Consider the following 15657-nt stretch of genomic DNA (forward strand, 5'->3'; position numbering starts at 1 on the left):
CAAAGCTTTCATTTGTGAGTGTATATGTATATTGTTCATATATATTATATTCAGATATCCTGCTGATAATTAGCAAAGATTTAAAAAAATTACATTCTAGAATTTCATAAAGAAAGTGAATATATGGTGATTCACTTGAAATTCAGAAAGACAGTAGTTTCTAGCCTGGACTGTTTAAGAAATCATGTATTAACTTCTAGTACAAAATGAAAAATATTTTAAAATGAACACATTGGAGAGTTAAGACTACCTGAATTCAAATCTAACCTCAAGCACTTATTAGCTATGTGATCCTGGATAAATCACTTAACTTCTGCTTGCCTCAGTTTCTTCATCTGTAAATGGTGATAATAGCACAGATAAAAATAGCTATAATAATAGCACCTCAAATAAGATCACCAGAATTGCTGCAGGAATATTCTTATCAATTTGCTAAATGAAAACAATAAGCCAGCATGAAGCAGTAGATAGATTTCATTATAATCCAAATGTGAGAAACTTTACCAGTGGTTGATAGAGAATGCATCACTCACAATTCAGCAAGCAATATTTTTACATTTTGAAACAACAAAAAATCCCTACTATAATGACTGCTCATTATACAACAGCTGATCATAGGAAAAAAATAGTATGTTTGTTTTAACTATATGAGACAGTTGCCAGGCCTAGAATCAAGAAGGCTCATCTTCATGAATTCAAATCTAGTATTATTTTACTTCCTATGTGACCCTGAGGAAGTCACTCATTCCCGTTTGCCTTAGTTCCTTAAATATAAAATAGGCTGGAGAAAGAAATGGCAAGGAACTCTAGTAGCTTTGCCAAGAAAATCCCAAATAGGATCACAAAGAGTCGGATATTTGGAAATGACTGGTTAATAATAATAGGAGATATCTAAGAGTTGTGTCTTTGTTAGTATAACTAATTTTGCTAATTTAGAGAAAGCTACCAGCTGGGTAAGAGAAAGGAACATTTTAGAAATTCTGAAAGCCTTCTTTAAAAAAAAAATAAACCAATTGAAGTCTTTTGATATAAAGGGGAAAAGAAAACTTTGAAGGACACCAGCTGCTGCAGCTGGTCATGCAGTTCATTCAGAGGTTAAAAGCAGCAAAATGAAGCCAATTATGTTCTCTCAGACATATACTTTCAACAAGGAAATTTTTCCTTTTCCTTTTCCATTTTCTCAAATATATATAATCTTTCATGTTCCACTATGGCCACTCCAACTACCTTTTCCCCTAAATTCCTCACTGGCATTTCTACGTCTGTGAGACTTGGAAGGAAATCAGAAATCTCTGCAACTCTCTCATGAAGAATTGTATCCTCAAGGACAATTAATAATCATAATTGTGAATGTGAATGGAATTAATGCTCCCACATAATTTAAATGGGTAGCAGAGTGAATTAAAAAGCAGAATTCTACAATGTGTTGTTTACATTTGAATCAGACAGCTTTATGCTTCAGCAGAGCTCCAGGCAATAGGTAGATACCAAATATACAGGTGCCTAAGCACATGGGCAGGCACCAGCCCTGGAACCCCACACATAACTCAGCATAGCCAGGCAAACAGAAATCTATCAGCAGTGGAATCCACAGGGATCCCCTCATGCTTCAGCGTAGTCCTAGGGAAATAGCCAAACACCAGTGCAGGAACATCCTGCTGGCCTTAGCATATAGCAGCACTGGGACTCTGGATCAGCAACAGATAAACTTCCAGATTCCTTCAGCTTCGGCAGTACATCCTCATCCCACCCCTTCAACAGAGCACCAGACATGGGGACCCCCATGGGCCTCAGGGCAACATCAATGCAGCATCACATAATTAGTGTTACCTCTGGCACAAGAAGCCTGAGACAATGCATCTTTCACCCTAGGAGCAAAGATAAAATTTAAAAGAAAGGAAAAAGACCAAAAAAGATTTTTGAAAAAAAAAAAAATCTGACCACAGAAAATTATTATGGTGATAGGGAAGATCAAGACACAAACTCAGAAAAGGACAACAATGTCAAAACATCTTTGGACAAGATCCCCCCCAAACCAGAAAGTGAATTTAAGATTAAAAAGAACTCATGGAAGAATGTTAAAAAGGAGTTTAAAAATCAAACAAAAGCAAAAAAAAAAAAAAATAGATCTAATTAAAAGAGACAAAAATGGAAATTACATCTTCTTAAAAGGTACCATAGACAATAAAGTAATATCAGTATTAAACATCTAAGCACTAAATGACATAGCACCCAAATTTATAAAGAAGTAAAATGAATTACAGGAAGAAATAGAGAATAAAATTATACTAGTGGGGGTTTTCAATTTTCTTCTCTCAGAATTAGATAAATCTAACCACAAAATATACAACAACAACAAAAAAGGAAGTTAAGGAGGTGAATAAAATTTTAGAAAAGTTAGATATGATAAAATAGAGATAGAGATAAATATACTTTTTTCTCAGTGGTACATGGCACCTACAGAAAAACTGACCATGTATTAAGGCATAGAAATTTCACAATCAAATACAGAAAAGTAGAAATATTAAATGAAAAAATTTAAATTAAATTTTAAATTAAAATAAATTTATATAAAATATATTAAAATAAATTTAAATAAAAATTTAAAATTTTAAATTAAATGAAATATTTTAAGATCATGATGTGATAAAATTACACTTAACAAAAGGCCACAGCAAGATAGCTTAAAATTTAATTGGAAATCAAATAATCTAATCCTAAATAATAAGTAGATCAAAGAACAAATAAGGAAATAGTTTCATCAAAGAGAATAACAATAATGAAACAACATACCAAAATTTATGGGATGCAGCCAAATCAGTACTTAGAAGAATCTTTATATTTCTAAATGCTTATATCAATCAAATGGAGAAAGAGATCAATGAATTAGGCATGCAACTAAAAAAGCTAGAAAAAAGATCAAATTAAAAACTCACAATTAACAACCTAATTAGAAATCTTGAAAATAGAAGGAAAGATGAATAAAACTTAAAATAAGAAAACCATTGAACTAATAAGTAAAACTAGAGCTGATTTTATGAGGGAAACCCAATAAAATAGAAGAAAACCAAATTACCAATATAAAAAATGAAAAGATGAATTCATCACTTGTGAAGAAGAAATAGAATTATAGGTCAGTGGAATAAAGTAGGCATACAAGACACAGTAGTAAATAGCTATGGCAACCCCGTATTTGATAAATGCAAAGGCACTCACTTCTGGTATAAAAACACAGTATTTAACAAAAACTGTTGGGAAATCTAAGCATAGATCAACATATTTCACATCCTATTACAAGATAAGGTTGAAATGGAGTCATGATTTAGACATAGAGTGATGCCATAAGCAAATTAGAGAGCAGGAAATAGTGGTTTACCTATCAGATCCTTGGAGAAAGGAAAAACAACTTTTGACTAAACAAGAGGTAGAGAAAATTACAAGAAGTAAAATGGATAATTTTTGATTATATTAAAAATGTTTTACATAAAATTAACACAGTCGTGATTAGCAGAAAAGAAGATATAAACAATGTTAAAGTGTCTCTGATAAAGGCCTCATCTCTTAAACATATTGAGAATGTAGTCAAATTATTAAGAATACAAGCCATTCTCCAACTGATAGTCAAAGGATATGAACAGGCAGTTTTCAGATGAAAAACTCAGTTATCTATAGGTATATGAAAATATTCTCTAAATTACTATTAGAGAAACGAAAATCAAAATAATTCTAAGGTACTACCTTAAATGTATCAGATTGGTTAATATGACAGAAAAGGAAAATGCTAAATGCTGGAGAAGATACAGGAAAATTGAGACACTAATGAATTGTTAGTGGAGTTGTAAAGTGCTTCAACCATTCTGGAGAGTTAATTTAAAACCATGCCCAAAGGGCAATCAAACTTTTATGATTTTGATCTAGCAATATGCTACTATGTCTGTATACCAAAGAAATATATATTTTTTAAAAATTGAAAGACTCTACATGAACAAAAATATTTATAGCAGTTCTTTGTGGTGGCAAAGAATTAGAAATCGAGGGGACGTCCATCATTAGGGGAATGGCTGAACAATTTGTGCTATTTGAATTCAATTTCTTTAAGAAATTATAAGCAGGCAGATTTCAGAAAAACCTGGAAACACTTACATAAACTGATTCAAAGTGAAATGAACATAACCAGGAGAACATTGTACACAGTAACAGCAATACTATGCAATAATCTACTATGATTAACTTAACTGTTTTCAACAATATTATGATCTAAGACAATTCCAAAAGACTCATGATGGAAAATTCTATCTACATCTAGAGACAGAAGTATAGAGTCTGAATGCAGATCAAAGAATACTATTTTCACTTTTTTCTTCCTTTTTGGTCCATTTCTTCTTTCACACCATGAACTAATATCGAAATGTTTTACAAGATTACTATATATAACCTATATCAAATTGCTTACTGTCTTAGAGAAGGAGAAAATTTAGAATCCAAAAAAATTTTTTAAATGAAAGTCAAAATTTGTCTTTAAATGTAATTGGAAAAAAATAAAATATTATTTTAAAAAACAACCAATAAAGCACCAAGTAGTTAGTTATTACTATGCAACTAGTAGTTACTACTATTACTTACTATGTAGTAGGGCAGGAATACTTAGCCTTTTTGTGTCATGGATCTCTTTTTCAGTCTAGTGAAGCCAAAAGAGCCCTTCTCAAAATAATATTCTTAAGAGCATAAAATGCATAGGATTATAAGTGAAATTAATTATATTGAAACATAGCTATCAAAGTATTAAAAGAGCAAATTTCCAGAGTCCAGGTTAAGAACTGTGCTTGGCACTGGCAATATGCAGACAAAAATGAAACAGTCCACTTCGAAAAGCTTCATTCTGTCAGATATGTAATATTTGATGCCTCTACTTATTGGTAGAATAGCCCAGGATAAATTCTACTCACTAGATGAATATTCCTCACCACATCACAAACGTGCTTCTTTCAGATTTTGTCAAAGCTGTGTGAAATTTTACAAACTGACTCCCTGGCCGAACTCCTAGAGTGGCTACTCCAAGCAAGTGTGAAAGGTAAGAGGCAGGAACATTAAATGCTTCAGGTAAGCTATTCAGAAACCATGAGGTGCTTTCTTTCCTAAGAGGGTCTTAAAAGCTAGGAAAACTTGGTTCCTCTATCAGGAATTTATATGGATGCTGGTAGGATTCCTAAGGGTAGTCTGGACTACCAAGAAGTATTCCAGGATAACATGTTCGTCTGCTTAAATGATGCTTATTGCTAGATTCTACTCAACATGTCTCATGTCCACATGAGCATCTTCTCCTCAAATCAAAATGTCAATGTCTCAAAGTCTTTGTCACTATTCTCCCAATTGTCCATGTTTGACTTGCCCCTCTTCTTCATCTCCCTACAGGCAACCAACATTTCCTATCAATACTTTCTTCTAAAAATTTTGAATTCCACTTTGTCTTTCCATTCTCAGTGATGTCATTCTAATCTGGGACATCACTACCTCCAAACTTAATACAGTACTTTATATCTGGCACCTCTGACAGCAATACTTCTTTTTGTATTCCATTAATAAAGCAGCAAGTATTTATTAAAGTACCTACTAGGTATTTAAAAACTGTGGTTTTTATATTTTAAATTCCCACTTTAAAAATCAAGCTGACTACCCTAACAGACATTACCCACTTTTTGATCACTTTATGGATACTGCAGACTCTGACTTTGAACTAATTCCACCAAAGTAATTTTCAGTTCCCCAAAGTAATGACAGTCAGTCCACTGTTTTTACCTCATTTCTTGAGATCACAGATGAGACAAGAGACAAGGCAGGCTGATCCTAATGTGGTCTGATATGCACTTCACAATATGGCATGCATATGATTGTAGGCTAGTTATGCTAACATATCTGGGCATACCTTAACTATATTCTATGCATAGATTAATCACTTAGTGAATATGTCAATTATTCATACTTCATATCTTTAGGAGATATATAAAAATCCTTTAAGGTAATATTCTCACTCTGAGATATACTTACACAAAAAATGCTTACATGTTATAGTAGAACAATCCCTGAGTCGGTAGTAATTAAGCTTTCTAGACCTCAGGTTCCTCATATGTAAAAATCAGGAGATTGGACTCCATTATCAAAGGTCTTATATAGTAGTTTAATGATTCTAGGAAACAGAGAATAATGAAACAGTCTAACTGAATTGGGTGGTTGAGACCATCTGTTAGGAATTGCCTGATGTCTCATTCCTTCAGTCAGATGTAACTATTTGCCTGAACTTTATAAACTGTTTCCCACTCATGTGCTAATTCCAATTCCAGCCCTAATTAAGAAATATATTGGAAGAAAAATGTGGTGCAGTTATCTGAGTTAATTTTTCTGTTTATTCCTGTACAGGCACTAAACTCATTTTAGATTCATCTTTTAGATGCAACTTTATGGATTCCTGATCTTGACTGCACAGCAAATCCAAACATGGATTTTGGTTCAATAACCTACAGTCCTGGGCTTCTCCTTACTTTTTATTCAATTCCTCTTTGGGAATTTCAAACAAAATGGCAGACTTCAGGGGAGACATTTGGGAAAGGGAGTATCCTTTATGTGCCTTCTGCACTACCATGTCATTAATATATTATGTGAGGCGGAATGAATAATGAATATTCGACTTGGAATCTCAGACATTTATTGACTGTGAGATCCTGTCACTTAAGCCACTTAACATTTTGAACTTCAGTTTCCTCATCTGTAAAATGAAGAGGTTGGATTCACTTGAACATCAAGATTCCTTCCATTTTAAATCTATGATCCCCTTCTATGGTTCAAGAGTAAAGTGATTTTGGGGGTGTGAGCTACTCTGCACACTATCACAATACAGAATTATAGAAACTAAGATTTAGTATAGTGGTCCAGAAAATAGTTTATACAAGGATCTAGGTAGAAATAGTATATTGAGTTTACAATTATATATTGAGAAATTGTATATTGAGAAATACTATATTGAGTTTACAATTATAACTGCAGCTTTATTTTCCCTTTCAAATCAGAAAAAGAGTGGGTATCAGCTTTGATCCATTCAGAAATCTCTGAGATCAACTTGTTGAAAAACCGGGAACCCATTCTCCAAAAGAAATTTGGAAAAGAGAAATCATCTTCTCTAGTCAAAACTGGCATGACTCCTCTTGTAGAGAGCAAGACTTCAAGCAAGGAAGAGATGCCTAAAGTCAATAGGTAATTAATGTTCCATCATAAAGTGCCTAGATTACCAGTGATGGTCAACTAGTGAAAGCCTGGAGTAATGAGAAAAGTTGTGGAAGTCAGAGTTCAAAGTCACAGATCACATAGTTATGAATCACAAAGTTATAGACCACAAAGTTATATATGACCTAAAGCCTTAGCTATTTTTTTTAAAGTAAATATTTATGATACCTATTTCACAGCATAACCTTCTATAACTGATTTTATTTAACTTCTATGACATTTTAGATTTAAATCTGTTTTGTTTTTTTTTTTTTCCTGAGGCATTTGGGGTTAAGTGGTCACACAGCTAGGAAGTGTTAAGTGTCTGAGACCAGATTTGAACTCAGGTCCTCCTGAATTCAAGGCTGGTGCTCTATCCACTGCGCCACCTAGCTGTCCCTTTCAATCTGTTTTTAATGAAAAAAAATCTATTTTCCCTCCTTCCTGCCTCATCCTCATTTAAAAAAATAAAAAATAAATACAAAGTTCTATAAGAAATATTCAATCAAACAAAACAAATACCCAACATTGTTCATATGCAAATATATATATTTGACTTTATCTTTCAAGAAGAATGAATGTAAAGGGCTTATATGGATTAATTATATTAATATTTATTAATAGCTAGATTATTTTTTAAAATAATTTTAAATAATATAAGGCTTTTATGCTAAAAATTCTTGAATTTCCTCTCTCCAATATTGAGGAGATAATTTTTCCACTAAATTATCTAATTGATCACCTTTTTTTCCTATCATCTCTTTTTTAAGTTGAAAAGCAAAAGACCTGAATAGGGAGCAAAAAAATGCACATTACTCTAAAAATTAAGAACAGGGATTATTAAAAATGACTTCCTACAAGGCTTAGATAAGATTTAAATTATTCCCACACAAAGAGATGTTATATTTTGATAAAAAGCTAAGTAAGGGAGTGTAGAACAGATAGACAAAAAATAATATCTGTGATTTCATTGACAGGTGTATACAGTTGAAAAAAACTATCCATAAATGCAAGTTAGCCATTTCTCTACAACTTAGAGTCTTAGAGAGTTGTTTAAAGCAATGAGTGGCTAAGTAACTTGCTAAGGATATTGGATACATTATTTAAAAGACTATCCCTTAGGCTTAAGAAAATATTCCACATTATATAAGAGAAAGGGTAAAATAGTATAGTAGAAAAAACAGCATCTATCTAAAATCCAACTGCAAGTATCACTTATGCAAATAGAACAAAAACTTTCCTTTAAAAAATGTATGCTTTTTGGAAAGCCTTATGAGAAAGAAGCCAGTGGAAAAATAAGATAATGTATCATTTAGAAAAGCATTTTGAAAAAGGCAAAGGAAAATGAAGTTAAGGTGAGAATGTCTTTTTTTTATTGATAGTTATGTAGGTGACAAGGTAGCTTTTTTGGGGCGAGGGGGATTATCTATTAATGAAGGTTTTTATTTTTTATAAAAGAGAATTGTTATCTTCCAGTTACACTTTGTCCTAATATTTCTACCATGAACCCAAGTAATAAATCAATATTATCATAACTGGGGGGAACATATCATCCAAGCCAGGAAACTGCTTGAGCTTTCATAGTTTCCCTTGAAAACCACATGAAGCCAAGTTTCTGAATAGAGTCTGATGGAATGAAGGTTTAATTACAACAGATCAGCAACTAAGATCCTCAGCTCTGGCTCAATAGTAGAGTAGACCAGTGGGACAGCCTCCAGTACCAGGGCAGAAGGCAAATTGTCAGCCCAGAAAACTAGACTATCACCTGAAGAGAACAGGTAAATGTGAGCAAGATACCAAAAATGGACCCCTGTGCTTAAAACCGAGGCTCAGAGAAACACAGAAAGCTTGGGACAGTACCACTTGTACCTCCGGTACAGAGCTCAACCTTAAAAAGAAAGAAAGAAAGAAAGAAAGAAAATGAACAAGGAACAGAACTTAACCATAGAAAGCTACCCTGGTGAAAAGGAAGACCAAAACACCAACTCAAGACTAGGACAAAATGCCCAAAGGAAAAATCTCAAAAGAATGATATGAATTGGTCTCAAGACCAAAGCACTATAAAATTTTTTAAGAAGCAAACGAAAGAGATAGAAGAAAAATTCAAAAAAGATATGAGAGATATGCAAGGCAGAGTCAACAGCTTGGAAAAGGAAAGACAAAAATTGACTAAAGGAAACAATTCCTTAAAAAATAAAATTTGTGAAATAAAAAAGATCAACTGAAGAAATCAATTCCTTTAAAAAAAAAACAATTGGCCAAATGGGGAAAAAAAAAACAAAAACACTGAAGAAAACATCTTGAAAAGTAGAATTAATCAAATGGAAAAAAAGATAAGAAAGCTAACTGAAGAAAATCATACATTAAAAAGTAGAATTAGGCAAATGGACGCTAATGACTATGAGACATCAAGAATCAGTCAGACTAAAAAGAATGAAAAAATGGAAGAAATGAAAAATATCTCATTAGAAAATAGTTGACCTACTTACAAGAGACAATATAAAAATTATTGGTCTTCCTGAAGGTCAAAACCCCAAAAAAGAGCCTGGATAGCATTATTCAAGAGATCATCAAGGAAAATTGCCCTGATAAAAAAGAACCCAAGGAGGAAATAGTCATTGAAAGATTACAACGACCACTTCCACAAATAGATCCCACAAGGAAAACCCCAAGAAGCATTATTATAAAATTCCAGAATATTAATCTCAAAGGAAAAAACTACCACAAGCTGCCATAAAAAGCAATTCAAGTATTGAGGAGCAACAGGATTACCTAGGATCTGGAAGCTTCTACAATAAAGGATCTAAGGGACTGGAATGCCATATTCCAGAAGATAAAGGACCTAGGGTTACAACCAAGAATCAACTACCCAATGAAACTGAGCATCATCTTTCTGGGGAGGAGATGGAGCTTCAATAAAGTAAGATGACTTTTAAAAATTTCTATTGAACAAACCAGAACTGAATAGAAAATTTGATCTTCAAACACAGGGCTCAAGAGAAGCTTAGAAAAGTAAACAGGAAGGAAAAAAGTTATTTAACGGTTAAATTGTTTGCATCCTTAGATGGGAAAAAATATTTGTAATTCTTGAGAACTGTATCTTTTATTGGGGTAGTTAGAAGGGGCATACTTAGATAGAGGTTATGGATATAAATTGATTTATTGTGATGATATAAAAGAAAAGGACATTAAGGATAGAAAAAGGATTATTATGGGAGATGAGGAAAGGAGAAGTAAAATGGGATAAATTAGATCACATGAAGAGGCACAAAAAATCTATTGCTATAGAAGGAAATAAGGGAAGCATTATCTGAAGCTAAATCTCATCAGTTTTGCCTCAAAGAGGGAATAATACATTCACTCAGTTGAGTATAAAAATTTATCTTACCCTTTGCCCTATAAGAAGGTAGGATTAGAGGCAGGTAGGTGGCAAAGTGGATAGAGCACCAGACCTGAATTCAAATTTGATTTCAGACACTTTAACACTTCCTAGCTGTGTGACCCTGGGCAAGTCACTTAATCCTAATTGCCTAGGGGGGTAAAAAGAAATTGGAAGGAAAAGAGGAAAGAAAAGAGAGAAGTTGGAAACACTAGGAAGAAGGGGTTAGAGAAGAGAGAAGGGATGATAGAAGGAAAAGCAGGTCAAGGGCAGGGGTGGGTCAGAAACAACACACTACTAAGGAGAGACAGGATGGAAAAAAAGAACAAAAGTATATACAGAAAAGAAAATAGTATGGAGAGAAATACACAGCTGGTAACTGTGAATGTGAATGGGATGAACTCTCCCATAAAACTGAGGCAAATAGATGAGTGGATTAAAAATCAGAATCCTACATTTGAAACAGAGATACATACAGAGTAAGGGTAAAAGGCTGGAGGAGAATTTATTATGCTTCAACTAAAGTAAAAATAAAGCAGGGGTAGCAATTTTGATCTCATATAAAACAATACAAAAATAGATCTAATTAAGAGATAAGAAAGGAAACTACCTCTTATTTAAGTGTACCGCAGACAATAAGTGGTATCAATGTTAAATGTATACGCACTAAGTGGTCCAGCATCCAAATTCTTCAAGAAGTTAAGATAGTTACAGGAAGAAATATACAGCAAAACTATACAAGTGGGGAACCTCAACTTCCCTCTCTCAGAATTAGATAAAGCTAACCACAAAATAAACTAGAAAGAAACTAGGAAAGTTAATGGAATATTAGAAAATTTAAATATAATAAACCAACCTCTGGAGAAAATTGAATAGGGAAAGAAAGGAATATACCCTTTTCTCCATAGTACATGGCACCTACACAAAAATTTACCATGTATTAGGGCATAAAAACTTCACAATCAAATGCAGAAAGGCAGAAATAGTAAATTATATTTTTCAGATTATGATACAATAAAAATCATATTCAATAAGAGGTCTGGGAAAGATTGACTAAAAACCAATTGTAAATTAAGTCACCTAATTCTAAAGAATAAGTGGGTCAAACAACAAATCACAGAAACAATAATCCAAGAGAATGACAATAATGAGACAACATACCAAAGCCTATGGGATGCAGCCAAAGCAATTCTATGGGGAAATTTTATATATCTAGTTAAATGAGTAAAATAAAGATGAGATCAATTAATTGGGCATGCACCTAAAAAAGCTAGAAATAACAAAGTAAAGATCCCCAATAAAATATCAAATTAAAAATAATGAAAGTCAAAGGAGAAATTAATACAATTTTTAAAAACTATTGAAATAAAACTAAGAGTTGGTTGTATGAAAAGTAAATTGACATTCTATGTTCAATTTTTTTTATTATTCTGTTTTTCTTGTGGTTTCCCGCTTTGTGCTGATTTTTCTCTCCCAACATGATTCATAAGAAAATATGTAAAAAAAATGAATGTACATGTATACCCAAAAGTCTTCACATAACTGGGGAAAATAAATTTTTAAAAAAATTATCATAATGAGATTTCTATAGATATCAGAGGCTTTGGAAACATTAAAACACTTTTAAGACTTTCATCCTACATACCAAATAATTATTTTTTCATTACAAAATTATTAAATTTTCTGAATGGAAAGCAGATAAAAGTTTATCTAGAACAAAAGCTCTAAAAATAGTATTGCTATGTTTTATCACTGAGACTTTGGATGATAATCTATAGAGGATGCTTGTATGGGCAAATAAGGTGTGTATGGAATTCATTTTTTTTCCCCTCTATCCGATTTAGAGTTCAAAGTCAAAACCTGGAAAAAAATAAAGAGCCAAGACAAGGTTAAGTATTATTTGAACATATTAATGATAAGATTTAAAAATATATGAGTCCTACCAATCCTTCACAAGGTATAATCCAGTTGATGAGTCTATCACCCTTAGAAATAACATTGGAGGCAGAAGACCTTGGTTTAAATCTTAAACCTGTTAATTCCTGCTTGACTATGACCTAGGGCAAGTAATTTACTCCATTTGGGACTCACTTTATTCATATCTATAAAATCAAGATTAATCTTAATGGCTTTTAAGCTCTCTTCCAAATAAAAATCTATGATTCTCTCCTTCTAAACTCAGTTGTAATAAAAGCAAGGTTTTGGTTTTCATTAGGCAAGGGATTCACATAAAATAGTAGAGAAATTTTTTCAGTATCAGAAATCAAAGTTAATACTGGATTTTTCTGGAATGCTTACTATAACTGACAAAATCTGATTGAATACTTTCCCAATAAAAACCAACACTATTTGCTGAGATTGATAAAAATATAACTGTTTTGTATAAATGTTATATTGGGAAGACAGTTGGCCAAAAAAAAAAAAATTTAATGAGAGCAGGGCTATGTTGGAGCCAACTCTTATTGGCTCTCAAAAGCCTGTTGTTAAATTTTTAGTATGAGCATTTACACCTTGGAAATTAGCAAAGGCTACAAATCAGGGTTTGATTTATTGATTTTCTAGACTTAAGCAGATTACACTTTAAATCAAGTCATTCAAACTTTTTTTTTTTCAGAGTTGATTGTTAAACACTTTCTAGTACTAATTCTCCAGGGATCCCACTTAGCTCAGTTTCATAGAGTTCTACATTATGTAATTTCTAAATGGATGCTCAAAACTGAATTTACAAAGTCTCAATTCCCATGTCACCTTATCTGGGTTCTATTTCAGAGGCTGAGGAAAAGCCTGGATTGATTAAAGAAACAAATAAGTTTGATGAACTTATTGAAGAATATTTCAGCAAAGCAAAGACTCCTGCCAAGAATCTGAAGATTTGGGAGAGAAATTATTGCCCCTCACTCAGCAACAAAAGCAAAAATGTCAAGAAACCAGCAAGGGAACAGTTTGTATTCCCCAAAAACCAATAATTACAATATTTTGAAGTTTTGAGTCAAAGAAATGCAATAGTAGTAAATACCAAGGGAAAAAGGCTGTTCTGGCTTTTCTTATCAGTAAGCCCAAGTTCATCTATTCTTATGCTCACCCAAAAAATGTTTTCAAGATGGCCGATAAGCCATATAAGCATGAACTAGTTTTTGGAGTAACAACTTTTAGTCTTCAAACATTGGTAAATTATAGATAAATCTGAATATTGATTATATTTTAATTATTTTTAGCCTGTTAATTTTGAATATGTATAAAATAAAATACATATATGCACACATGTTCTACTTTCATGATTTGCAGACTCACTACATAGTGGTAAAGACCTGATAATTTCATCAAGAGACAAGGCTTTCAGAACCAGGTCTGACTCAATTCTGTACCCCCTACCCATGCTTGGTGTTTTCATTAAAAAGAAAAGATGATGAATCTCATGGGGTTGGTCACACAGGATTTCTTCCCCTTTTCCTCCCATTTAACTGCATATCATTGGAGGAGTCTTATTCTCCAAAATAATCCAAGTAAGAGCAGAATCTGAGATAAAGGCAAAACCCACACTCCTCTAGCCATTTTCTCAATTTTTTCCTCATTATTTTAAGTGGATAATAGAGTATATGATGACTTTAATTTGATATCAATTACTTGGTCATCTGCTCTCCATTGCTTTATCTGCCTAGGTATCTCCTTTGTTAGTCTAAATCAGATTCTTTTAAGACTCAGTAAAAAAGAATACTTCCCAGGATAGTTTTCAGGATCAAATGAAATGTTTGTATTAGCACTTACGGACAGCTCCTGGCATATTCCTTTCCTCCTTCCTCCCTTTATTTCCTTCCTCCATTTTTCCTTCCTCCTTTTCTTTCTCCCATCTTTTCTTCCCTTAAGGATTAAATCATTTATCTGAGAGAATAGAAAGTTTACATGAGTATTTATTTGAGCTGCATAATCCTACTATTACCTTGGCCTCAGAGTTAGCAGCATAATACACATCTAGAGTTAGAAGGAACTTGAGACCTTTTAATCTAATCCCCTCATTTTACAAATGAGGAAACTAAAACGGGGGTCTGATTTGTCCATGGTCATGCAAGGTCAATGAGAGAGGCAGCTAGGTGGCTCAGTGGACAGAACACTGGACTAAATTCTGCCTCAAACACTTACTTGCTATGTAATCCTTGATTAAGTCACTTAATTTATCTACTTCCTTTTCCTCATTTGTAATTATGGGGATAATTATAGCAACTACTTGCCAGAGTTGTCAAAAGGATAACATTTGTCAAATGCTTTGCCATCCTTAAAGCAGGAACCCAAGCCCTCTTTATAGAACTCCAATTCACTTCCATCTTCGCACTTCTCAACTGGGAGATAGATAAATAAGTGCATAAGTATATTTCCAATCTCTTTTTCATTTGCAATGGCTGTACCCTATATCTGGAATACTGCATCACTTATTAGAATTTCTAGTTCTCTTCATGGTTGAACTCTTGCTATGTCCTTATAAAAGACCTTTTTGATTTCCCCAGTTATTAAGACCTACAAATTATTTTGTATTTTATTGTGTCCTCCTAATCTTTCATCCTAGTAGAATGTAACTTTTTTCCTTAAATGGAAAATTTGATGTTTTTTTTTAAAGCTTTTTATTTTCTTTTTTTTTTTTTTTTTTTTTTTAATTTTATTTATTTATTTATTTTTTATTATATATATATATATATATATATATTTTATAATATTATCCCTTGTATTCATTTTTCCAATTTACCCCCCCTCCCTCTATTCTCTCCCCCCGACGACAGGCAATACCATACATTTTACATGTGTTACAATATAGTCTAGGTACAATACATGTGTGCGAATATCACTTTCTTGTTGCACAATAAACATTAGAATCCGAAGGTACATGCAACCTGGGCAGACAGATATTAGTGCTAACAATTTTCATTCCCCTCCCAGTGTTTCTTCTCTGGGTGCAGCTACCTCTGTCCATCATTGATCAACTGGAAGTGAGTTGGATCTTCTTTATGTTGAAGATTTCCACTTCCATCAGAATA

General features: G+C 32.8%; 1 protein-coding gene across 2 annotated transcripts in view; it reads left to right on the forward strand.

The window, feature by feature from the left end:
• Window positions 1–13891, forward strand: part of C6H4orf17 (chromosome 6 C4orf17 homolog) — a 33052-nt gene extending 19161 nt beyond the window's left edge. For both annotated transcript variants that reach the window (XM_074275526.1, XM_074275527.1), the window contains 4 exons: window positions 4990–5071; window positions 7062–7245; window positions 12478–12521; window positions 13403–13891. In XM_074275526.1, the coding sequence (XP_074131627.1) occupies window positions 4990–5071; window positions 7062–7245; window positions 12478–12521; window positions 13403–13599 (507 nt within the window). In that variant the 3' untranslated portion in view covers window positions 13600–13891. The remainder of the gene's footprint in view (window positions 1–4989; window positions 5072–7061; window positions 7246–12477; window positions 12522–13402) is intronic.
• Window positions 13892–15657: the final 1766 nt, after the last annotated feature.

This window comes from Sminthopsis crassicaudata, chromosome 6 (genome assembly GCF_048593235.1).
Source record: "Sminthopsis crassicaudata isolate SCR6 chromosome 6, ASM4859323v1, whole genome shotgun sequence".
Lineage (NCBI taxonomy): Eukaryota > Metazoa > Chordata > Mammalia > Dasyuromorphia > Dasyuridae > Sminthopsis > Sminthopsis crassicaudata.